A 26,387-nucleotide genomic window follows, 5' to 3' on the forward strand; every position below is an offset into this window, starting at 1 on the left:
AAACTTCAGCCACTTAAAATCGGGTTACTCACAGGTGGTGGATTGACACGGTGATTAAAAATACTTACATTTAAGATCATAAGAAATTGGAGCAGGAGTCGGCCATTTGGCCCCTCGAGCCTGATCATAGATCATAGATCATTCAATAAGATCATGGCTGATCCTCTACCTCATCTCCACTTTCCCGCACTATCCCCATATCCCTTGATTCCTTTATTATTCAAAAATCTATTGATCGCTGCCTTGAATATACTCAACGACTGAGCCTCCACAGCCCTCTGGGGTAGAGAATTCCAAAGATTCACCACTCTGAGTGAAGAAATTTCTCCTCATCTCAGTCCTAAATGGCCGACCCCTTATTCTGAGACTGTGACCCCTGGTTCTAGACTCCCCAGCCAGGGGAAACATCCTCCCTGCATCTACCCTGTCAAGCCCTGTAAAAAATGAAATCACCTCTCAGTCTTCTAAACGCCAGAGAATATAGGCCTAGTCTACTCAATCTCTCCTCATAGGACAATCCCCCCATCCCAGGAACCAGTCCGGTGAACCTTCGTTGCACTCCCTCTGTGGCAAGTATATCTTTCCTTAGGTAAGGAGACCAAAACTGCACACAGTATTCCAGGTGTGGTCTCACCAGGGCCCTATATAATTGTAGTAAGACATCTGATAAACATATTTTCAGCTGTTTTAATCAAACTTCACCAAGTTACCACTTTTAAATATATGCTGGCGAAGCTCATGTGATGTCAGTCAGCAATGGAACACAGACACACTGGCGCCGGCCAGTTCTTAAAGGGGAGGGTCGATCTTTCTCTCCATCCACACCCTGCTCATTGCAGCCTTGAATCTCGGCCTGGAGAGACCTGTACATCAAATCTGTTGGAAAGAACAATGGAGAGACCCAGGGAAAGAGCTCAGCGTGCAGCCCCCATAGCCTCTTCTAAATTGATGCAAGGAAGATCAAATCAAAATGAACCTGCAAAGTGCTGCTCAGTACCCAAAACTCCTTCACACAATATTGACTCTCTCCAGAAGTGTCTCTCTCTCTCAGACTGCGTGGTGCAAAAATGTCGCTGACAAAAAAAGGCAGGAAGTGGTCGCCTTTAAATAGCGCTCCCCCAGTCCCTTCCCGACTGCAAAACGCTCCCCTCAACCTGTCGTTGCTAGCGGCAGGCGGAAAGGCATGGGGCGCCACTCAATATCCGGTCCGGGGCGCTACTGGGGCGTTGCACGCTCGACTGACATCAAGATCTGTGGGCGCAGGAGATTGTGGTGCTAGTGTTTAGCGTTGCCGCAAAATGTCTGGTCAATTTCGCGAGCAGTGAAAACATCGCCGCACCCGGGCGCTAGTTGCTTTGCGCCCCGTTAGTGTTAGGGCACTAACGGGAGGCGCAAAGCAACCGAATATTTCCCCCTATATGCTTTCAGTGTTTGATGGGGTAAGGTCAGGTGAATTTGATCAGGAATTGCTGGTTTTCTTCTGAAGCTGAAAGTTGTTTCTGTCAGCGGGTTTACACGGTAATGCTCTGATTGTGAGGGGCTGAATCAGTATCTTACTAACTCTTCGGCCGCGATTTTGCCGACCGAGGCATGGCCGGGGTCAGTGTCGCGGTCCCAGCCCGCTGCCTGCTCCAGCCCGCTCTCTCCGAGTGATTTTACATTAATAGGGCTTGTTAAGCCCACCCTGCGAGGCTCCCGGCCAATTAAAAGGAAGTGGGTCTGATGACATCATTTGATGACGCGTCATCAACCGGTTTCCTTAAAGGGGCCATGTCCAAATTGATCTTGACAGTTCTGCTGTCAGTGTTCTACAGCATTGAGGTGCTGCAAACACTGACAAGCACTGCACAGAGGTGCAGGGCTCCACCCAGGCTCTCCCATGACTCCCTCCATATGCTTATGGAGGGAGTCACAGCATGCAGGGAGGTTCTCTTCCCTTCCCATGGGCGGAAGAGACCTTCCCAAGACATCAACACAGTCTGGTTGCACATTGTACAGGAGGGCACAAACAGGGATGTCATCAGGAGGGAAAGGCCGCAGTGGCGCAAACCTTTCAATGATCTCAGTAGCTCACGAAACGTTACTGTCAAGCCACACTCAACCTCATCCTTCTGTGCCACTCATCACATCCCCATCACTCTGCCTTCTCTACCCTACTCCTGCACATCCTTACTCACACCAACTTACCTTGCACCTCCACCCATCCCTCTCCATCTACATTATCACATCCCCATCTCACTAGCCACCCCTCACACTCACCCTCATCCTAGTCCAATCATACCAACTAACAACACACAAGGGTAGGCACTTGGGCGGTTTAGCCAATGTTCATGTGAAGTTTGTGGTAATGTGCTGTCAAACATTGAAACCTTTATTTTCAGCACTTTGCGTTCTTGGACAGATTTGTGTGCACCTTTGGAAGAGGCTTAGTGAGTTGTAGTGAATGGTGAGACAAAAGAGTACCACCCCCCCTCCCCGCAATGGTAATGAGTGTGAAAGGAATGGTAGATCATTGTAGGGATGCTTTATGGTGTCGGTGTGGGGTGGTGCCAACCTGGCACATCATGTGGCAGCCAGGGTGTACAGCGTCAAGTGAAGTCAATCTGGCCATGGTGAGGCCATCCCTGGCGTCCCGGGCAGCAATGTGGTCTGATGTTGATGCACTGTGTCCTGTGCAGCATCAGTTGGTTGCGGAGAAGGTTGGTGTTGTTGGTGCTGCTGGTGTTGGGACTGATCATTTTGGGATTCTGAGGACCAAGGTGAGATCTTTTCAAGGGCAATGATGCTGATGGAATAGATGGCAGGTGAGGTTGAGATGACAGAAGTGATCTGTCAATGGTGAGAGAGGTTGTTCCAATGAGGTGGCACTGGATAGAGAGTTTACTCCAAACACTTGCAAGCTGCAGAAAGCTCAATCTGTCTTTCAAATGCAGTAACCAACAGTTTCTGAGCTTTGAAAGTGAATAGCTGCAACATGGGATCTATTATACAGCTTGCTGAATCCACTCACGACATGCTGAGCTGACATGTAATCCGTGGGGGAGCACATAAAATTGAAATGTAGGCATAAAAAACTTAATTGGATGTTAACTATCCATTTAATTATGTCAATTGCCTCCCCCACTCCTTGGTGTCGGGTCTGCTCAGCGCTGACAGACCCAACATCTGGGAGACTTGCGTGGAGGTGGGTTGACAGCGGGTTCCCCACCCGCTGTCAATCCTTTCTATTTTGACAGCGGACCAGCCTCCGAATCCGCCCTCTGAGCGCCGGCAAAATTCAGCCCTTTGCATCTGCTCCTTTTATATTGATATTAATGTCACAGCACCAGACTGCATTCGCAATCTTGCATTAGTGCAGTTGTTTGGCCATTTGTAACGTTATTTTCTGACTTGCCAGATTTTCTTCAATGGCTCATGGGGAGCCACTCAGGTCAGTGAGTGAAAAATCACATCACCAGTTGTACAGATAGGCTGAGCGCTCAGCCTATGGGAAGCCAGGATAGATGGCATCCTGCCTGTCTAGCAGAGACGTCTATATTTGCTGCCGCCTTCAGCCACAGTAACTTTCACCTTGATAATGGGCGTGTCCATATTACTCCCATCGTTAACAGCCCAATGCGAAACAAGCCACCCAACCGCGTTGCAGACCCTAATTGTCCTGCATCCCATGAGTTGCTGGCAGAACTTGGTTTCTGGAAGGGTGAAACCCGCTTCATGTAGCAATGTCTAAATGCAAATATTCCCAAATGCGAAAATAATTGCTCCAAAATAAACCCTGGGTTGGTGCGTCATGACATCACACTCTCAAGCTACACATTCGTAGTTACGAAAATTGCAGTAATGTTCAAAACATGGGCTGTGCTTTCTTAACTGTCTTCCTAATAGCCTGCAATGGAAGTGGTGTTTGGAGGCTGTGGGCCTCCAATCACTGTCCCAAGACCTAGCACCAAATATGAAAGTGCCTGAAAACCATTTCCTGGCTGGATCTCAAAGCCTCGCGAGACAGCATCCTGACTCGTTCACTGCTGCGGAACTTAGGGCCGTTATAGGTCGCAGCACTGTACGATAAAAGGGACATGAGAGAGCAGTCAGATAAGCTAATTAAACCTCTGCCAGCCCAAGTGTGTTATAGCCGCATGGGCTGACTTCCACCTCCCGCCCCAGGCCTTCCTTCCGAACGTAATAACAAGTCATTTTGTTGCCACTCAGGGCCACTTTCCAAGGCCCATCTGAGACCAGGAAGTGAAGATGTAAGAAACGGTGGGCGTAAACTCGTGCCCTAGCACTCTGTGGCAACTGGTTATTATAAACAACATTAAACAACAAGCTGTGTCACAAGCCATCCTATTAAACTTTCTTCTGCATCAGTGATAGACTATGCAGTTTAAAACTGATCAGAGTTTTACGTTTTTAACTTACGGCACAGAAGGACGCCATTCGGCCCATTGTGTCTGTGCTGACCGAAAAGAGCTATCCAGCACTTTACAGCCTTCTGGACTCAACATCGAGTTCAACTATTTCAAACCATAACCTCTGCCCCTATCTTTTTTTTCTCTCTCTCACACGGCAGCTGTCGATCATTCTGCCATTGCCATTTACACCTCATCTAGAGCCATCTTTTGTTTCTTAACTTGTCCCATTACCATCTCCTTTTGCCTCGCACCATCATCCCTTTTGTCTTTTAATCTCTCCTGCCTTCCAGCCTATCACAGACCTTCCCTTTTGTTCTTTCCTCCCCTCCCCCCTTTCCCTGCCCCTGCACTTGCTTAAAAACCTGTTCCATCTCCAGCTTTTTCTGTAGTGTATGTACCTTTAAGAGAGAACTACTTTTACAGCTCCTGTATACTGTAGTACCGGCAGTGACCACACCTGTATATAAGCCTTGAGCATGCTTCTGTACCCCAGTCTTGAGACTACCCTACTCCAGTAAATACCTGTTGATTGTTAAGTTACAGCATCCGTGTGGTTATTGAAAAACATCATACTCTCAGAATCACGGATCTAACATTTTCCAGTTCTGACGAAGGGTCATCGACCTGAAACGTTAACTCTGATTCTCTCTCCACAGATGCTACCTGGCCTGCTGAGTGTTTCCAGCATTTTCTGTTTTTATTTCAGATTTCCAGCATCCGCAGTATTTTGCTTTTGTATCCAGCCTGATCCCACTTTCCAGCTCTTGGTCCGTAGCCCTGTAGGTTCTGACATTTCAAGTGCATATTCAAGCACTTTTTAAATGCGATGAGGGTTTCTGCCTCTACCACCCTTTCAGGCAGTGAGTTCCAGACCCCCAGAAAAAGTGTTCTCTTCAACTCCCCTCTAATCCTTCTCCCAATTACTTTAAATCTATGCCCCCTGGTTATTGACCTCTCTGCTAAGGGAAATAGTCATGTCAGCATCGTAATGCATGCAGGAACAAAAGTAATGACAGCACCTTTGTGAGGCTCAGAAATGTGCTATTAACTCAGTTCTGATAGCCACTAAAATACATTTGGATAATGGAAAGGATTAATAATAGTATATATAGATTCTGTGGCATGGAATTCTTAATACACAATAAGAACATAAGAATTAGGAGCAGGAGTCGGCCATACGGCCCCTCGAGCCTGCTCCGCCATTCAATAAGATCATGGCTGATCTTCAACCTCAACTCCACTTTCCCGCCCGATCCCCATATCCCTTGATTCCCCATTCATCTAAAAATCTATCGATCTCTGTTTTGAATATACTCAACGACTGAGCCTTCACAGCCCTTTGGGGTAGCGAATTCTAAAGATTCTCAACCCTCCAAGTGAAGAAATTCCTCCTCATCTCAGTCTTAAAAGGCCGACCCCTTATCCTGAGACTGTGCCCCCTGGTTCGAGACTCTCCAGCCAGGGGGAAACAACCTCTCAGCATCTACCCTGTCAATCCCCCTCAGAATCTTACATGTTTCAATGAGATTTCAATCCAAATTAATCTAACGAGAAACAACTGAATAATGAAATTATCACCAAGTATTTCACTTGGTCCCACTCAAAAAAGACTAAGAAAAAAGTAATTATTCTGTAATATTATGAAGTAATGGAGTAGGTCCCAAAGTTAAATAATTCCTTCGAAAATGGAATAACTGTAGAGAGACAGTAAGGAGAGAATGAGGAAGATGTACAGCCCAGCAAGCGCATCCTGTCATTTCAGTCTCTGTTCAGCATGATACACGCTATTTTTTTTTTCTTCTTTAAGTGAGGGAAATGAAGATTGAATAAACAGATTAAATAAACATTCCAATTTACATGAGGGTAATTCAAACCATCTGTTCTCTTATGTGACAATCACTAATGATGAGTTCAAGGGATTTGTTGCAGTCATCCATGGCATGCCTGCATCGGGTTTGGCAGTGGGGGGAGGGGAGTGGCGTAGTTCACTGCTTCTCTACGCGATTTCCAGGCGCCCTCACATCTGCTCCATTCAAATATATAAAACACTGCAAAAATACTGCTGCAGACCATTCGCAAGTTATTTGTAACTTATAAATGATCGATGGCACTGCAACCTATTTGAAAATTGATTCAACGGCACTGTTGAAATTCGGATAGCAAATAAACGTTCATTTTAAAGACTTGCAAACCATAACAAGCGATCGAAACATTTGGCAGTTGATAGTTCCCAGATTCGTGTAAGCTAGCTGCTTGCATTTAACATCCAGTTTTAGATTTAGGGCAATTTTTTGGCATTGTTTTCAAGTGACAATGCCAGCAACAAATTAATGCCTATGCTGAGCCCATATCTTTGTGCTAATGCGAATTTTATTATTTTATTATTTATTAAATCACCAGGGAGTTTCCACAAAATGTAGCGCTGTTGTTATGGACGCGCAGTCCTTTATATCCCTGAAATTGGTGATAAATCTGATTCTTGTCCCGGGTAGGATTGAAGGTGCCCCCAGACTGTTATAGCTGAATTCCTATTGGAACCCAAGCCAAGCCTTACATAAATATAGGGAAGAACGGTCGAATATCTGGATGTTATAAATGTCCTCCTTTCCTCTCCAACTTTATGCTTACAGTTTCTATCCAGAGTCTCATTTATATGCAATTTGCCACAGGCAAAAGCAATGCCATATGCCACAGGAAAACACTGCCTTGTATAGCCGGCTTCATATCGACCCACATGCAGCAGATTTTAAATAGCACATCGCAAATATACTACTTTTAACTTTAAAAAAAATTGATCAGCCCACTTTAGGCAGTTAGAGGTAAGCAAAATAAATATTACTTAATGCTTTTGTGTCCTTGGAAAAAAATGCCTTTGAAGTTAATGATTTTTGAAGGGAGAAGGTCTCCCAGTGAGATTGTGTTGATTGTAGATGAGCCTTGTTCTGCTTAAGTGTCATTTATATGACTTGTTTTTATCCTTGGGTAGCTTCTATTGGCTGCTTAAAGTAGACACACCACCAACTCTTTCTGCTAAATTGTTTAATTTTTGATGTTATAGCACTGTTATAAAATTAGAATCATAGAATGGTTACAGCACAGAAGGAGGCCATTCGGCCCGTCGAGCCCGTGCCGGCTCTCTGCAAGAGCACTTCAGCTAGTCCCACTCTCCCGCCCTTTCCCCGTAGCCCTGCAAATGTTTTTTCCTTCAGGTACTTATCCAAACATCTGGATGTTTGAAAGCCACGATTGAATCTGCCTCCAACACCCTTTCAGGCAGTGCATTCCAGATCCTAACCACTTGCTGCATAAAAAAGTTTTACCTTATGTCGGCTTTGGTTCTTCTGCCAATCACCTTAAATCTGTGTCCTCTGGTTCTCGATCCTTCCACCAATGGGAACAGTTTCTCTCTATCTACTCTGTCCAGACCTCTCATGATTTTGAACACCTCTATCAAATCTCCTCTCAACCTTCTCTGCTCCAAGGAGAACAACCCCAGCTTCTCTAGTCTATCCACAAAACTGAAGTCCCTCATCCCTGGAATCATTCTTGTAAATCATTTCTGCACCTTCTCTAAGGCCTTCTCATCCTTCCTAAAGTGCAGTGTCCAGAATTGGACACAATACTCCAGTTGTGGCCGAACCAGTGTTTTACAAAGGTTCATCATAACTTCCTTGTTTTTGTACTCTATACCTCTATTTATGAAGCCCAGGATCCCAAATGCTTTTTAAACCACTTTCTCAACCTGCCCTGCCACCTTCAACAATTTGTGCACATATACCCCCAGGTCGCTCTGTTCCTGCTCCCCCTTTAGAAGTGTACTCTTTTGTTTATATTGCCTCTCCTCGTTCTTCCTACCAAAATGTATCACTTTGCACTTTTCTGCGTTAAACTTCATCTGCCACATGTCTGCCCATTTCACCAGCCTGTCTATGGCCTCTTGTAGTCTATCACTATCCTCCTCACTGTTCACTATACTTCCAAGTTTTGTGTTCTCCGCAAATTTTGGAATCGGGTCCTGTACACCCACATCCAAGTCATTAATATATATCAAGAAAAGCAGTGGCCCTAGAACTGACCCCTGGGGAACACCACTGCATACCTTCCTCCAATCCAAAAAAACAACCGTTCACCACTACTCTCTGTTTCCTATCACTCAGCCAATTTCACTGTGTTCTACAGTCTGAAACCCCGTCTATATTAACCTGCAATGGTCAGTGAAATTAGATGGATCCAAGTCAATAACCGATACCCTTATTTACAAGCAATGTTCCCTCTAGTTGTTTTTGCGTGCCCGACCCCTTTAACGGGCTGCGCGGCCCATTCAAATTACCGCGCACGTGCGGTCTTTCCATTTAAAAGCCGCTGAGCGGCCTGCGTGGCCATGCAACTTAACGGGAACATTGGCTGCGTGCCTATTATATGTATCAGTTCCGCTAGTGTGTTATTTATGTAAGATGCGTCACATGCTTCTGAAGCCGCACTCCAAACATCACGGGGGATAATTTCGGTGTCGCCCCTTTAGCACCTCCTCCGCCTGAAATTGAGTGGTAGCGCCCCAAGCAGGAGGTGGGGCGCCACTGCAAGTGTTCCCCCTCCTTCCTGGGGCACTACAACTGAATATGGCGGTGCTACGTGCAACAGCGCCACCCGCGTGTCGGCAGGTAACGCCGCGGTATTGCAGGCCTCCCTCCCCTGATTAAAGGGGAGGGGCCTGGCACCGCGCGCACCTGGGGCCCTGCTGGACCACCGGGGAGTGGGGTGCCGTGGAAAACAGCCCGGCACGCAAGAGAAGCGCCGGGCTGAGCGATCGCGGCTGGCGCCCCGAAGAAGAGGGGAAGGGGGGCAGGTGCTGGCAGTCGGCCAAAAACAAATGGCCGTCCGACACCTGCCCCTTTAAGTAGTGCTGCTGTGGCTGCAAAACCACCCCCCTGACCCTGTTGGACATATCGTCCGGTGATAGGTCAAGGGCGCAACCCAAGTTAGTGGCCAGGGCGCTGCGCACGGTGATGACGTCATTGCCAGAGGCGCAGTGCCGCAGGGCGCTACCGGCTACTGCCGATGCCGCTAACCTCCCGCTGAATTTCGCCCCATTAGCGCCCCGAGAGGCACAAATCAATCCAATTTCTGCCCCCCCACGTTATTTTGCCCATGCGGAACAATTTTTCAAAAAAAATGACAAAAGCCAGTCATTGCACAGCAGGTTCTTTTGACTTGGAGCCAGAAATTTACACACAATTACAGCTGCCCTCTAATTGACCACGGCTACTTGGACCACGGCTCTGCAGCTGTGGGTTTAAAGGGACAGGCACCTAAAAATCAAAACCTTGCTCCAGACGCTAAGCTATTCGTGGGCAATGTCGTGGGAGAGCCACTGGTCTATACATAAAACAAAAGTGCTGTGTGTATCGTGTTCATCACTCGTGAAAGTGTCACACATGGTGTCACTTTCCCCTCATGAGATCAAATACCATACACAATAAAATAACAACAAGGGACAACTGAGCAATCTTTAAAAAGTATTGTAAAAAAAAAAGAAAGGCTGGAATTTTATGGGGTCTGTGCGGGCGGGTCGGATGAGAAATTTGAAAAAAGTGGGAGCGGGCCTGTAACCTGCCATCATCCCGCGCTCCCCCCCGCCACGTGCCTTTCTCTTGGGCGCGTTCGCGGATGCGGCAGTGACCCGACCGGCAGAGGTGGGCGACCTAGTTGAAATCATTAGAACCTTGTTTACAAGCACTTAAGAGCCTTTTACCCCCTACATTTTAAATTTACCTGCCTGGCCACGGGAACCTCGCTGCTCGGGAACCATGTCTGTCAACCTGAGGCAGGAGCTGAGAGGCCATTGCTCCAGCTGATTAGTTGACAGCATGAAGTGTACCATAAAAGCTCCCAGCCGACAGCTGATCACTTTCCTCCGGCAGAAGCTGTTGCTCGCTGCATTCCCAGCCCAGACTGAGCTTTCAGCAAGTGGCAAGTCTTTCCAGCAAAGTCTCCATCCAGTGTCATCTCATTGGAAGAAGCTCTCTCACCATTGACAGATCGCTTCTGTCATCTCTACTTCACCTGCCATCTATTCCATCATCGTGGGTGCCATTTATATTGCCTCACCTTGGTCCTCAGAATCTGACCACGATGAGCCCCAACACCAGCGGCACCAATAACAACACCACCAACCTTCTCTGCAATCGCCTTATGCTGCACAGGACAGAGGGCATCAGCACCCAAGCACGTTGCTGCCAGGGATGGCCTCATCATGGCCAGATTTACTTAACTTTACACTGTACACCCATATGGCTGCCACATGATGCGCCAGGTTGGCACCACCCCACACCAACACCATAAAGCATCCCTACAATGCCCAAGCCATTCCTTTCACACTCACCACCATTACGAGGGGTACCGTTATGTCTCACCATTCACTGCAACTCACTAAGCCACTTCCAACGGTGCACACAAATCTGTCCAAGATGGGAAAGTGGTGAAAATAAAGATTTTTATGTTTGACAGCACATTAGCGGAAACTTTACATAAACATTGGATAAAACACCCAAGTGGCTACCCTTGTGAATCTACTTGTGTGTCATCTTTCTCTTCCGCATGCTTCTACGAGGTGCTAGCCCTGTGGCTTCAGCAGAGGTAGAGGCAGCCTGCTCACTTCCCTGCTGCCAAGGAACTGGAGAGCACCTTGCTGCACATCAGTGGGGCCAGGAGGACCCACGTCTACCCTGACATCCCTCCTAGAGAGGAGGTCTATGAGCCTCTGCCAGTATTCTCCACATATAGCCATCTATCCTCCATAGATAGCCATCTATCCTCCATACATAGCCATCTATCCTCCATAGATAGCTATCTATTCTCCATGGAGACCATGTGCTCCTGTGAGTGGTGCATTAGCTGCTCCATGTAGGTGGCCATCCTTTCCATGGAAGAACCTACAGTCGCCATCGACTGCGACACTGTGGTGCTCATGTTGGAGATGGACTCCTCCATTCTCTGAACATTTGCAGACATTGCGTTTGCAAAGCCTGTCAGAGCCTCCTGCACTTCTTGCTGCACCTCTAGGATCGCGTTCCTTTGGCTGGCCCCTGAGGCTCAGCGTCTGCATGCAGCTGAGCAGAGCTGGGAGCGTCCTGTGCCCTCCGGCGAGGACTCTCCACTGCTGTCCCTGTCGCCACCATCTGCTGATGCTCACTTGTGTGTTGTGAGTTATCACACTACTCTATCTTGCGTGGCACCCACCGAGGTGGGCGTATCTGCGCTGGTGCTGGGTGCGCTTATGTCTGGTGATGGTACGTCCTCAGAGGCTGGAGGTTCCTCTGAGGAGTCATCTTCCTCTTCCTCCTGGACAGTGAGGGGGGGGGTGCTCTTGATGGACCTGTGGGAGAGTAAAGAGATGAGTTATTATATGTCATATGAAGAATGGGTACAGATACCATTATCCACATGATGACCATTCAGTGACATCAGTGCCCATATGAGTGACTGATGTATGCCATGTAGCTGTATGAGATATAATTCTGTCACCAGGTTGTTGAGATGTCCCCCTCTCTCCATCTCCCACCTCCAGCTGCTCGGCAACTCCAGATATTTCTAAAGCAGCCTCCTCTGCTGTTGTAAGGTTTGCAAATGATGGAGGGCCACTTATGTTGGGCTCTCTTTTCCTGCAAGGAGGGAAAGAAGAGAAGGTCGAGTAAGAGTGATAGAATGAGTGTAAGGAATGAATGGGTTAGATCTATAGAGGGTGACTATGATGGAGTGGGGGCCTCCTTGTGTGTTGTTAGTTGGTATGATTGCCTGAGGGTGAGGGTGAGTGTGAGGGGTGGCTAGTGAGATGGGGAAGTAATAATGTAGATAGAGAGGGATGGGTGGAGGTGCAAGGTAAGTTGGTGTGAGTAAGGATGTGCAGGAGTAGGGTAGGGAAGGCAGAGTGATGGGAATGTAATAAGTGGCACAGCAGGATGAGGTGGAGTGTGGCTTGGCAATAACGTTTCGTGATCTACGTAGATCATTGAAAGGTTTGCGCCACTGCAGCCTGGTCCTCCTGATGACGTCCCTGCTTGTGTCCTCCTGTGCAATGTGCAACCAGGCTGCGTTGGTCTCCTGGGGAGGTCTCTTCCGCCCATTGGAAGGGAAGAGAACCTCCCTGTGTGCTGTGACTCCCTCCATAAGCATATAGAGGGAGTCATGGGAGAACCTGGGTGCAGCTGTGCACCTTTGTGCGGTGCTTGTCAGTGTTTGCAGCACCTCAATGCTGTTGAACACTGACAGCACAAATGTCAAACTAAATTTGCACATAGTCCCTTTAAGGAAACCGACTGATGACGTGTCATCAAATGACGTCATCAGACCCGCTTCCTTCAATTGGCCAGCAAATGCGCTGGGCGGGCTGAACAAGCCCAATCAAGGGAAATTCATTCTACACAGCGGGCTAGAGCCAGCAGTGGGGCTGGGACCCGCCACCAATATCGCCCGACACGGACCCACCGAGGTTGGTAAAATCCGGAAATAGTAGCGAACCAAGGGTGTAGCGAGAATGAGGAACTGAAAGAGTTGAATTAGTGTTAGTAAAAAAATAGTACTGGAGAAATTAATGGGACTGAAAGCCAATAAATCCCCTGGACCTGATGGCCTACATCCTAGGGTTTTGAAAGAGGTGGCTATGGAGATAGTGGATGCATTGGTTGTCATTTTCCAAAATTCCATAGATTCTAGAACGGTTCCCATGGATTGGAAGGTAGCAAATGTAACCCCACTATTTAAGAAAGGAGGGAGAGAGAAAACGGGGAACTACAGACCAGTTAGCCGGATATCAGTAGTAGGGAAAATGCTAGAATCTATTATTAAGGACGTGGTAACAGGGCACTTAGAAAATAATAATAGGATTGGGCAGAGTCAACACGGATTTATGAAAGGGAAATCGTGTTTGACGAGTCTGTTAGAGTTTTTTGATGTGGTAACTCGCAGAATAGATAAGGGGGAACCAGTGGATGTGGTGTATTTAGATTTTCAGAAGGCATTCAATAAGGTGCCACACAAGAGGTTATTAAACAAAATTAGGGCTCATGGGAATAGGGGTAATATACTAGCATGGATTGAGGATTGGTTAATGGACAGAAAACAGAGAGTAGGAATAAACGGGTCATTTTTGGGTTGGCAGGCTGTAACTAGTGGGGTACCGCAAGGATCAGTGCTTGGGCCTCAGCTATTCACAATCTATGTCAATAATTTGGATGAGGGAACCAAATGTAATATATCCAAGTTTGCTGATGATACAAAGCTAGGTGGGAATGTAAGTTATGAGGAGAATGCAAAGAGGCTTCAAGGGGATATAGACAGGCTAATTGAGTGGGTAAGAACATGGCAAATGGAATATAATGTGGAGAAATGTGAAGTTATCCACTTTGGTAGGAAAAATAGAAAAGCAGAGTATTTTTAAATCGTGAAAGACTGGAAAATGTTGGTGTTCAGAGGGACCTGGGTGTCCTTGTACATGAATCACTGAAAGTTAACATGCAGCTACAGCAAGCAATTAGGAAAGCAAATGGTATGTTAGCCTTTATTACAAGAGGATTTGAGTATAAGAGTAAAGACGTCTTACTGCAGTTATACAGTCATGGCGTGGAGATGCCGGAGTTGGACTGGGGTGGACAAATGTAAGAAGTCACACAACACCAGGTTATAGTCCAACAGCTTTATTTGAAATCACAAGCTTTTGGAGCGCTGCTCCTTCTTCAGGTGAAGTGGAGAAATGCATAAAGACACAGCTTATATAGTCAGAGAATCATGTCAGATGTTTACAGGTAACCTTTCCAACTGCCATTAATCACACCTCGGCAGAGAGATAATCACAGCAGTCAAAGGTGTGAATGGTGTCCAAACAGGTCAGTCAGGGAAACATTACATCAAAGAACAATGAGGTGGGGTCACAAGGGGTCAAATATTGCAGATGCTGGGGTCTGTATGAAAAACAAAAAAACAGACAAAAAACATTTTTTTTGGCTGGAAATCACAGCAGGTCCGGCCGCATCTGTGTAGAGAGAACAAGCCAATGTCGACTCGAGTCTGGATGACCCTGCATCAGGTGGGGTTACATGTAGCGTGACATGAACCCAAGATCTCGGTTGAGGCCGTCCTCATGAGTGCGGAACTTGGCTATCAGTTTCTGCTCGACGATTTTGCGTTGTCGTGTGTCTCGAAGGCCACCTTGGAGAATGCTTACCCGAAGATCGGAGGCTGAATGTCCTTGACTGCTGAAGTGTTCCCCGACTGGGAGGGAACACTCCTGCCTGGTGATTGTTGCGCGGTGTCCGTTCATCCGTTGTCGCAGTGTCTGCATGGTCTCGCCGATGTACCATGCTCCGGGGCATCCTTTCCTGCAACGTATGAGGTAGACAATGTTGGCCGAGTCACATGAGCATGTACCATGTACCTGGTGGGTGGTGTCCTCACGTGTGATGATGGTATCTGTGTTGATGATCTGGCATGTCTTGCAGAGGTTGCTGTGGCAGGGTTGTGTGGTGTCGTGGTCGCTGTTCTCCTGAAAGCTGGGTAATTTGCTGCGAACGATGGTCTGTTTGAGGTTAGGCGGCTGTTTGAAAGCGAGTAGTGGAGGCGTGGGGATGGCCTTAGCGAGGTGTTCGTCGTCATCGATGACATGTTGAAGGCTGCGAAGAACATGGCGTAGTTTCTCCGCTCCGGGGAAGTACTGGACGACGAAGGGTACTCTGTTGGTTGTGTCCCGTGTTTGTCTTCTGAGGAGGTCTATGCGATTTTTCGCTGTGGCCCGTCGGAACTGTCGATCGACGAGTCGAGCGTCATATCCCGTTCTTACAAGGGCGTCTTTCAGTGTCTGTAGGTGTCCATCGCGTTCCTCCTCGTCTGAGCAGATCCTGTGTATTCGCAGGGCTTGTCCATAGGGGATGGCTTCTTTAACGTGGTTAGGGTGGAAGCTGGAGAAGTGAAGCATCGTGAGGTTGTCCGTGGGCTTGCGGTAGAGTGAAGTGCTGAGGTGTCCGTCTTTGATGGAGATTCGTGTGTCCAGGAATGAGACTGATTCTGAGGAGTAGTCCATGGTGAGTTTGATGGTGGGATGGAACTTGTTGATGTTATCGTGTAGTCTTTTCAGTGATTCTTCGCCGTGGGTCCATAGGAAGAAAATGTCGTCGATGTATCTGGTGTATAGCGTTGGTTGGAGATCCTGTGCAGTGAAGAAGTCTTGCTCGAACTTGTGCATGAAGATGTTTGCGTATTGGGGTGCGAATTTGGTCCCCATGGCTGTTCCGTGTGTTTGGGTAAAGAACTGGTTGTCGAAGGTGAAGACATTGTGGTCAAGGATGAAGCGGATGAGTTGTAGGATGGCGTCTGGAGATTGGCTGTTGTTGGTGTTGAGTACTGAGGCTGTCGCAGCAATGCCGTCATCGTGGGGGATACTGGTGTAGAGTGCCGAGACGTCCATCGTGGCGAGGAGTGTTCCTGGTTCAACTGGTCCGTGGGTGCTGAGCTTCTGTAAGAAGTCTGTAGTGTCGCGACAGAAGCTGGGGGTTCCCTGTACGATGGGTTTCAGGATGCCCTCAACATATCCAGAGAGGTTCTCACACAGGGTTCCGCTGCCTGATGCGATAGGACGTCCAGGTGTGTTGGCTTTGTGTATCTTTGGGAGGCAGTAGAAGTCTCCCACGCGGGGAGTACGTGGGATGAGAGCATGTAGGATGCTTTGAAGGTCTGGATCGAAGGTTTTGATCAGTCTGTTGAGTTGGCGGGTGTGTTCTTTGGTCGGATCTGCGGGTAACTGTCTGTAGTGTTCCTGGTTGTCCAGTTGTCGGTATACTTCTTTGCAATAGTCCGTTCTGTTCTGTATGACGATGGCACCTCCTTTGTCTACTGGTTTGATGACGATGTTGCGGTTGGTCTTGAGAGCGTGGATGGCGTTGCGTTGTGCTCGGGTGACATTCTGGACTGTCTTGTGAGTGCGGCTGATGAATCTGGCGTTGATGCATCTCCTGACAGCTTGAGCATACATGCCCTGCGAATACACAGGATCTGCTCAGACGAGGAGGAACGCGATGGACACCTACAGACACTGAAAGACGCCCTTGTAAGAACGGGATATGACGCTCGACTCGTCGATCGACAGTTCCGACGGGCCACAGCGAAAAATCGCATAGACCTCCTCAGAAGACAAACACGGGACACAACCAACAGAGTACCCTTCGTCGTCCAGTACTTCCCCGGAGCGGAGAAACTACGCCATGTTCTTCGCAGCCTTCAACATGTCATCGATGACGACGAACACCTCGCTAAGGCCATCCCCACGCCTCCACTACTCGCTTTCAAACAGCCGCCTAACCTCAAACAGACCATCGTTCGCAGCAAATTACCCAGCTTTCAGGAGAACAGCGACCACGACACCACACAACCCTGCCACAGCAACCTCTGCAAGACATGCCAGATCATCAACACAGATACCATCATCACACGTGAGGACACCACCCACCAGGTACATGGTACATACTCATGTGACTCGGCCAACATTGTCTACCTCATACGTTGCAGGAAAGGATGCCCCGGAGCATGGTACATCGGCGAGACCATGCAGACACTGCGACAACGGATGAACGGACACCGCGCAACAATCACCAGGCAGGAGTGTTCCCTCCCAGTCGGGGAACACTTCAGCAGTCAAGGACATTCAGCCTCCGATCTTCGGGTAAGCATTCTCCAAGGTGGCCTTCGAGACACACGACAACGCAAAATCGTCGAGCAGAAACTGATAGCCAAGTTCCGCACTCATGAGGACGGCCTCAACCGAGATCTTGGGTTCATGTCACGCTACATGTAACCCCACCTGATGCAGGGTCATCCAGACTCGAGTCGACATTGGCTTGTTCTCTCTACACAGATGCGGCCGGACCTGCTGTGATTTCCAGCCAAAAAAAATGTTTTTTGTGTTTTTTTGTTTTTCATACAGACCCCAGCATCTGCAATATTTGACCCCTTGTGACCCCACCTCATTGTTCTTTGATGTAATGTTTCCCTGACTGACCTGTTTGGACACCATTCACACCTTTGACTGCTGTGATTATCTCTCTGCCGAGGTGTGATTAATGGCAGTTGGAAAGGTTACCTGTAAACATCTGACATGATTCTCTGACTATATAAGCTGTGTCTTTATGCATTTCTCCACTTCACCTGAAGAAGGAGCAGCGCTCCGAAAGCTTGTGATTTCAAATAAAGCTGTTGGACTATAACCTGGTGTTGTGTGACTTCTTACATTTGCAGTTATATAGGGCACTGGTGAGACCACACCTGGAGTACTGTGTACAGTTTTAGTCTCCTTACCTAAGGAAGGATATACTTGCCATAGAGGGAGTGCAACGAAGGTTCACCAGACTGATTCCTGGGATGGGGGGATTGTCCTATGAGGAGAGATTTAGTAGACTAGGCCTATATTCGCTAGAGTTTAGAAGAATGAGAGGTGATCTCATTGAAACATACAAAATACTTACTGTGCTTGACAGGGTAGATGCAGGGAGGATGTTTCCCCTGGCTGGGGAGTCTAGAACCAGGGATCACAGTCTCAGAATAAGGGGTCGGCCATTTAGGACTGAGATGAGGAGAAATTTCTTCACTCAGAGGGTGGTGAATCTTTGGAATTCTCTACCCCAGAGGGCTGTGGAGGCTCAGTCGTTGAGTATATTCAAGACAGAGATCGATAGATTTTTGGATATTAAGGGAATCAAGGGATATGGGGATAGTGCGGGAAAGTGGAGATGAGGTAGAAGATCAGCCATGATCTTATTGAATGTTGGAACAGGCTTGAGGGGCCGAATGGCCTAATCCTGCTTCTAATTCTTATGTTCATATAATAATAGTGTGCAATAATCCTGTTATTATAAAATGATCCTGACCTTCTGTCTCCTGAGTACCTTACCTTCTCCCCCACCGAGTTCCTGACCTTCTCCCCCACTTCTAACTATGCAGTGCTATGGGACATATACTGATTGACTCAGAATAATATCCTAATTTATAGTATGCAATAACATTGTACATGTAATGCCATATATCCACATTCACAGTTGGATAAGCACTCGATTAATAGTGTTGATGTCCCTATAGATAATAGTGAATTGTTCAACCTATATGCTCACGGTCTATCATGTAGGCAGGCTCTGCTCACACCAGCTCTAGATCCATAACAGTGAATTTGTGCAGGGTCACAGATCTACCCAACAAAACAAACAAAAGCCGACTGGTAGGGACTCACCTGATTAGCAAACAGGGTTGTAACGAACTTTCCCGGTTTGAAGATATCCACTACCTTCTTAATCAGGTCAGTGTAGGAATTCAAGGCTAGATTTGTTTCAAAGCTTACATAGGAGAAGTCAGGTTCTGGCGTGATGTGAACCGTCCAATATGTTCCCTATAGTTATGCAGAGACAAAGAAAGAAGTAGCTGTGGAAAAGTGCTGTGATAAAATACGTACAGTTATTAAAGGGCCACACAAGCAGCAGCCAGTTCAGATTAAAGTGGCATTAACACCAGCACAGATTTTACAATCATTGTATTTTGGTCACTTGGAACAACAACAACTTGTATTTACATAGCACCTTTAACGTAGAAAAACATCCCAAGGCGCTTCACAGGAGTGATAGAAAACAAAATTTGACACCGAGCCACATAAGGAGAAATTAGGGTAGATGACCAAAAGCTTGGTCAAAGATGTAGGTTTTAAGGAGCGTCTTAGAGTAGGAAAGAGAGGTAGAGAGGCGGAGGTTTAGGGAGGGAATTTCAGAGCTTAGGGCCCAGGCAGCCGAAGGCACGGCCACCAATGGTAGAGCAATTAAAATCAAGGACGCTCAAGAGGCCAGAATTAGAGGAGCGCAGATATCTCGGGGGGGGTTGTGGGGCTGGAGGAGGTTACAGAGATAGGGAGGAGCGAGGCCATGGAGGGATTTGAAAACAAGGATGAGAATTTTGAAATCGAGGCATTGCTTAACCGGGAACCAATGGAGGTCAGCGATGGGTGAACGGGACTTGGTGCAAGTTAGGACACAGGCAACTGAGTTTTGGATGACCTTAAGTTTACATAGGGTGGAATGTGGGAGACCAGCCAGGAGTGCGTTGGAACAGTCAAGTCTAGAGGTAACAAAGGCATGGAAACTTGGAAGAGTTTGATCTTCACAGAAAGAAGCTTACACATGTTTTGAAACTAAAGCTTTGTTGTAAAAACTGTAGCAAATGCATATTTCTGCTGCCATCGTCAATATTCTAAACTGTTTGCTGTTTACTTACAGGTGGTCTTGGCCTGTATGCCAGAAAATCCTATTTACAAGACACCTTTAACGTGGACAATCTGAATTGTGAGGAAGGATTAAATTAAAACTTATGTAAACCGCAGGTAATTTACTGACCGCGCCTATCCTTGGTTATGTGAGACCCTAACTTGACAGGAATAGAAGCACGTGATTGTGCAGACATTCCTGGAAACATAGAAGATAGGAGCAGGAGTAGGCCATTCGGCCCCTCGAGCCTGCTCCGCCATTCAATGAGATCATGGCTGATCATCCAAATTCAGTACCGTTTCCCTGCTTTCTCCCCATACCCCTTGATCCCTTTCGCCTTAAGAAATATATCCAACTCCTTCTTGAATATATTTAATGATTTTGGCCTCAACTGCCTTTTGTGGTAGAGAATTCCTCAGGTTCACCACTCTCTGGGTGAAGAAATTCCTCCTCATCTCTGTCCTAAATGGCTTACCCCTTATCCTTAGACTGTGACCCCTGGTTCTGGACTCCCCCGCCATCGGGAACATCCTTCCTGCATCTAGTCTGTCTAGTCCTGTTAGAATTTTATAAGTTTCAATGAGATCCCCTCTCATTCTTCTAAACTCTAGTGAATATAAGCCCAATCGACCCAATCTCTCCTCATACGTCATTCCTGCCATCCCAGGTATCAGTCTAGTGAATCTTCGCTGCACTCCCTCCATGGCAAGAACATCCTTCCTCAGATAAGGTGACCAAAACTGCACACAATACTCAAAGTGTGGTCTCACCAAGGCCTTGTACAACTGCAGCAAGACATCCTTGCTCCTGTACTCGAGTCTTCTCTCTATGAAGGCCAACATTCCTATTGTGATTCCTACATTACAACAGTGACCACATTTCTAAAGTACTTCATTGGCTGTAAAGCGGTTTGGGATGAAAGGTGCGATATAACTGCAAGTCGTTCTTTTCTTTTCTGTGACAGAGATCTGTTTGTTTTACAAGTCTGATATTTTCGAATCTTATGGAAAAGTCATATATTCTGTAGCGTTGTGACTGTTAGAAAATTTAGATGCTTGTAAAATACAAAATATATTATTGGATTTATACAGAATCTTATGAAGTCTCTGAGAAACATCCCAAGGCGCTTCACAATGAATTATTTGGAAGTTCATTAACTGTTACTCTGTAGGCAAATGTAGTTGCTATTTTGCGCACAGTGAGATCCCACAAACAGCGATGAAATGAATGACCAGTTAATCTATTTCTGGTGGTATTGTTCGACAGAGCAATGTTGAGCAGGATGTTGAGCAAAGTCCCGGCTCTATTCCAAACAGCCCTTTGGGATTTTTAATGGCCGCCTAAACCGTCCGGAATAGGGAGACGCTGACAACTGATATTGACGTATGACCATATTTATAGAGGCAGAAACTGATATTTTTAGTGGGGGAATCTGTCAGCTATGCTGTATAATGTGTATATATCCCACATGAAAACATGTATGCTATATAGGAAGTTAATACATTGGATTCCAAATAACTTGCATCATATGCTTCAGATGATCAAGTAATCTGTGGTGAAATGCATCTTTTTAAAAATTTGTTCATGGGATGTGGGCGTCGCTGGCAAAGTCAGCATTTATTGCCCATCCCTAATTGCCCTCGAGAAGGTGCTCCAGTCCATATGGTGAAGGTGCTCCCACAGTGCTGTTAGGGAGGGAGTTCCAGGATTTTGACCCAGCGACGATGAAGGAACGGCCGATATATTTCCAAGTCAGGATGGTGTGTGACTTGGAGGGGAACTTGGAGACGGTGGTGTTCCCATGCGCCTGCTGCCCTTGTCCTTCTAGGTGGAAGAGGTCGCGGGTTTGGGAGGTGCTGCCGAAGAAGCCTTGGCGAGTTGCTACAGTGCATCTTGTAGATGGTACACACTGCAGCCATGGTACGCCAGTGGTGGAGGGAGTGAATGTTTAAGGTGGTGGATGGGGTGCCAATCAAGCGGGCTGCTTTGTCCTGGATGGTGTCGAGCTTCTTGAGTTGTTGGAGCTGCACTCATCCAGGCAAGTGGGGAGTATTCCATCACACTGCTTACTTGTGCCTTGTAGATGGTGGAATGGCTTTGGGGAGTCAGGAGGTGAGACACTCGCTGCAGAATACCTAGCCGCTGACCTGCTCTTGTTGCCGATATTTATGTGGCTGGTCCAGTTAAGTTTCTGGTCAATGGTGACCCCCAGGATGTTGATGGTGGGGGATTCAGCGATGGTAATACCATTGAATGTCAAGGGGAGGTGGTTAGACTCTCGCTTGTTGGAGATAGTCATTGCCTGGCACTTCTGTGGCACGAATGTTACCTGCCACTTATCAGCCCAAGTCTGAATGTCATCCAGGTGTTGCTGCATGTGGGCATTTGGATATTTAAGAAAAAGTGAAATATCTGCATAATATGCGAAGGACAAAAAAACACCTCAAGAGTTATTAAGTAAATATGGGAAATTTTGGTTTCTTTTTCACACTCCACCGAAGATGCATAAGGTAAGACCTGCTGCGGAGAAAATAAAAGCCTGTCCCTTTAGAAGATTCCAGGCAGAGACCATGTGATCATCCCTTACTGAATCTAGAAGACAACCTCCTTTGCTGGGCTGTTCACAGATCATTTTCTTCCACCGCTAACATCAGTTTCACATGAGAGGATTCACAACATAGAAATAAGCCTGGCAAAAGGACGGCAGTGATTCATTCCTCAGTAAGATTCTGGAGCTGTTTCTCCGTGGTTTTATGGCATCTTCTGCTGTCAAACTCTGCAAAGCATTCCTAACAACCAAGGTGCAGGCAGTGTGCCCCTGGTGTCCCCTGCAAGCCCATTATTTCATGGCCTGTTAAATTTAGCAGGGATTTTTGGACGAGTCCAAGAAAAGCAGCTCTGGTTTTGACTGGTTCAAAATAACTAACGGCCTCTGGACTTAAGAAAAAGACTGACAAAAAAAGCCTAAAGCTTCCACTTTTTCCTCAACACGTTATACAGGTCTGTAACAATCCCTCTCATCGTGGAGTCAAACAGCAGATTCAAGGCTGGTTGCTGACACAGTGTTTACCAGATCTATTAAATGGACCTTCAAAATGAAACACATTGAGCAACCACAACCCCAACTCGGTATTTAAGATCACTGCACAGGAAAGGACTAGGCTAAGTGAAGGCGAGTCCCCCTGCGAACAGATGAAAATGACAGACAAGAAAAGACCAAATGGTCCATCCAGCCTGTCCCATATAACTGTGACGTCTGGTTCTATGACACGTCCCACCCACCCGGAAGCCGTGTAATCTCCTGAGAAAGGTGAAAAAACAAATAAAATCCTAAGCCAATCAGGGGAAAAAATGTGGAAAATTCCCCTCAACCCCTACAGATGATCAAAACTAGCCCAGAAGACAACATTGACCCTGATTTATATTAAAGGGCACCTACCTCTTGTACGAGGTGAAATCCACCCCAGATGGAAACAGGTCCAGCTCTCTCTTGAAGGAATTCAGTAAATCAGCATTCACCGCACGAGCCAACAGCCTGCGCCACAGGTCAACTCTTCTCTGGGAAAAGGAGAGCCGACTAATATCCAACCTAGTCCTGCCCTGACACAACTTGTCAGCCTGACCCCTGGTCCTCCCCCTAACCTATCCAGTGGAAATAATTGGTCCACGTGAACACAATCTAGTCCCTTCATCATTTTATAAATCTCGATTGAATTGCCCGAGGTTACGCTTCCCTAGAGTATACAGACCCAACGGTTTGAGCCTGTCTGGGTGGCTAAGGTGTTTTAAACTGGGAATCAATCTTGTTATGTTATTCTGCTTCCGTTCCAAAGCCTCAATATCCCCCATCACGAGGGGAGCAAAAACTGGACCCAGTATTCTAACTGAGGCCTAACCAAGGTGCTGTACAAGGACCGATGCGTGGTTCTCCCACTGTTGACAGCACTCTAAATTGTAACAGACCTGGGGGAAAAAATTGGGTTGATTTGCGCCTCTCGTTAGCGCCCCTGGGGGGGGGGAGCTGGTAGTGCCCCGCAGCGCTGCGCCGCCGGCCATGACATCATCGTCGTGCGCAGCGCCCCGGCCGCAAGCTTGGGTTGCGCCTCCTGACCTATCGCCAGACGATATGTCCGACAGGGTCAGGGTGGCATTTTTGCAGCCACGGCGGCGCAAGTTAAAGGGGCAGGTGTTGGGCAGCCATTTATTTTTTGGGCCGACTGCCAGCACCTGTCCCCTTCACCTTTTTTCTTCAGGGTGCCGGCCGCGATCACTCAGCCCAGCGTTCCTCTTGAGGGCTGGGCTGTTTTCCCGCACCCTGCTCCCCGGTGGTCCAGCAGGGCCCCGGTGTGCGCTGCGCTAGGCCCCTCCCCTTTAATCAGGGGAGGGAGGCCTGCAGTGCTGCGGCGCTATGTGCCGACGCGCGTGGCGCTGCTACACGTAATGTCGCGATATTCAATGGGAGCGCGCCAAGAAGGAGGGGGAGCACTTCCAGTAGCGCCCCGCCTCCTGCTTGGGGCGCTACCACTGAATTTACCGTGCAGGAGCGCTAACCTTTTCGGGGAGCTAAAAGGGGGCGCCACCGAATTTTCCCCCCCTGATCTCCAGAGACCCTCATTTTCTGGTCTTGTGAACAACCATCTCCACTTAAAATGAAACCTACAGATCCTGTCCTTTTTAACAATATGAACTATGATCTATAACCTTCAGTGCTCCTTGACTGGAGCAGTAAAAGAAAGTTACGTGTGTCAATCCCGAGGAGACTTCTAGACAATGTAAAAGATCTTGAGTAGCTGTCTGTGTTAACCCATTGTATTACATCCTTCTTAGAAGCTACAGCTGGATGGTGAGGCAAAATTAAAGGATGTTAGTTTATATGAACTTCCCTTGAGGAAAGTGGGGTAATGAGAGTTTCCCCAAGGCCAGTGTAGTGCACTTTCCAGAGAGGGTTCAGTATTACATAAGCTCATAAGAAATAGGAGCAGGAGTAGGCCAATCGGCCCCTCGAGCCTGCTCCGCCATTCAATACGATCATGGCTGATCTGATCCTAACCGCCAATCCACTATCACAGAACCATCTCCTGAATCTAACAGAATTAGACACACGAAATAGGAGCAGGATCAGGCTACACGGCCCCTGGGCCCGCTCCGCTCCCCACAGGGCCATGACCGATCCGAGCCTAGACTCATGTCCAAATTCCTGCCCGCTCCCCGTAACCCTTAATTCCCTTTACTTCTAGGAAACTGTCTATTTCTGTTTTAAATTTATGTAATGATGTAGCTTCTACAGCTTTTTGGGGCAGCATATTCCATGGACCTACCACCCTCTGAGTGAAGTAGTTCCTCCTCATCTCAGTTTTGAAAGAGCAGCCCCTTATTCTAAGACTATGCCCCCTAGTTCTAGTTTCCCCCATCATCGGGAACATCCTCCCCGCATCCACCCGATCCAACCCCTTCACAATCTTATATGTTTCAATAAGATCGCCTCTCATTCTTCTGAACTCCAATGAGTAGAGTCCCAATCTACTCAACCTCTCCTCATATGTCCATCCCCTCATCCTCGGGATTAACCGAGTGAACCTTCTTTGTACTGACTCAAGAGCAAGTATGTCCTTTCTTAAGTATGGACACCAAAACTGTACACAGTATTCCAGGTGCGGTCTCACCAATACCTTGTACAACTGAAGCAATACCTCCCTATTTTTATATTCTAGCCCCCTAGCAATGAAAGCCAACATTCCATTGGCCTTCTTAATCACTTGCTGCACCTGCATACTAACCTTTTGAGTTTTGTGCACCAGGACCCCCAGATCCCTTTGTACTTCAGTACTTTCCAGTTTCTTGCCATTAAGATAATGACTTGCTCTACGATTTTTCCTGCCAAAGTGCATAACCTCACACTTTCCAGTATTGTATTCCATCTGCCAAATCTCTGCCCACTTACTTAGCCTGTCTATGTCCCCTTGCAGGTTTTTTATGTCCTCCTCACTCACTACTTTCCCTCCCATCTTAGTATCATCTGCAAACTTTGATATGTTACACTCGGTCCCCTCCTCCAAATCGTTAATATAGATTGTAAAGAGTTGGGGACCCAGCACTGAACCCTGCGGAACACCACTAGTTACTGATTGCCAGTCTGAGAATGGACCATTTATCCCAACTCTCTGCCTTCTGTTAGATAGCCAATCCTCTATCCATGCCAGAATATTACCCCCAATCCCGTGATTTTTTATCTTAAGCAATAATCTTTTGTGTGGCACCTTGTCAAATGCCTTTTGGAAGTCTAAATACACTACGTCCACTGGTTCCCCTTTATCCACCCTATATGTTACTTCCTCAAAGAACTCCAGCAAATTTGTCAAACATGACTTCCCCTTCATAAAACCATGCTGACTTTGTCCTATTAAATTATGATTATCCAAATGTCCTGTTACTGTCTCCTTAATAATGGACTCCAAAATTTTACCTACCACAGATGTTAGGCTAACCTGTCTATAGTTTCCAGCCTTCTGTCTACTGCCCTTTTTAAATAAGGGTGTTACATTAGCAGTTTTCCAGTCTGCCGGGACCATTGCCAAGTCCAGGGAGTTTTGGAAAATTATTACCAATGCATCCACAATCCCTACCGCCACTTAAGACACATATCTCAGTCACACTGGCCTCTTCCATATAGGAACGCTCTACCCATTATCAATAA

The 26,387-nt window shown here is 47.2% G+C and overlaps 1 protein-coding gene across 1 annotated transcript in view; it reads right to left on the reverse strand.

Annotated features, from left to right (window-relative positions):
* Positions 1–26,387, reverse strand: part of LOC147103424 (S-adenosylmethionine decarboxylase proenzyme-like) — a 119,411-nt gene that overhangs the window by 1,569 nt on the left and 91,455 nt on the right. Inside the window, exon 8 of the mRNA XM_085962999.1 lies at positions 18,676–18,831. Within this exon, the coding sequence (XP_085819125.1) occupies positions 18,676–18,831 (156 nt within the window). The remainder of the gene's footprint in view (positions 1–18,675; positions 18,832–26,387) is intronic.

This window comes from Somniosus microcephalus, chromosome 20 (assembly GCF_052327205.1).
Source record: "Somniosus microcephalus isolate GS21.2 chromosome 20, FLI_Smic_1.0, whole genome shotgun sequence".
Classification (NCBI taxonomy): domain Eukaryota; kingdom Metazoa; phylum Chordata; class Chondrichthyes; order Squaliformes; family Somniosidae; genus Somniosus; species Somniosus microcephalus.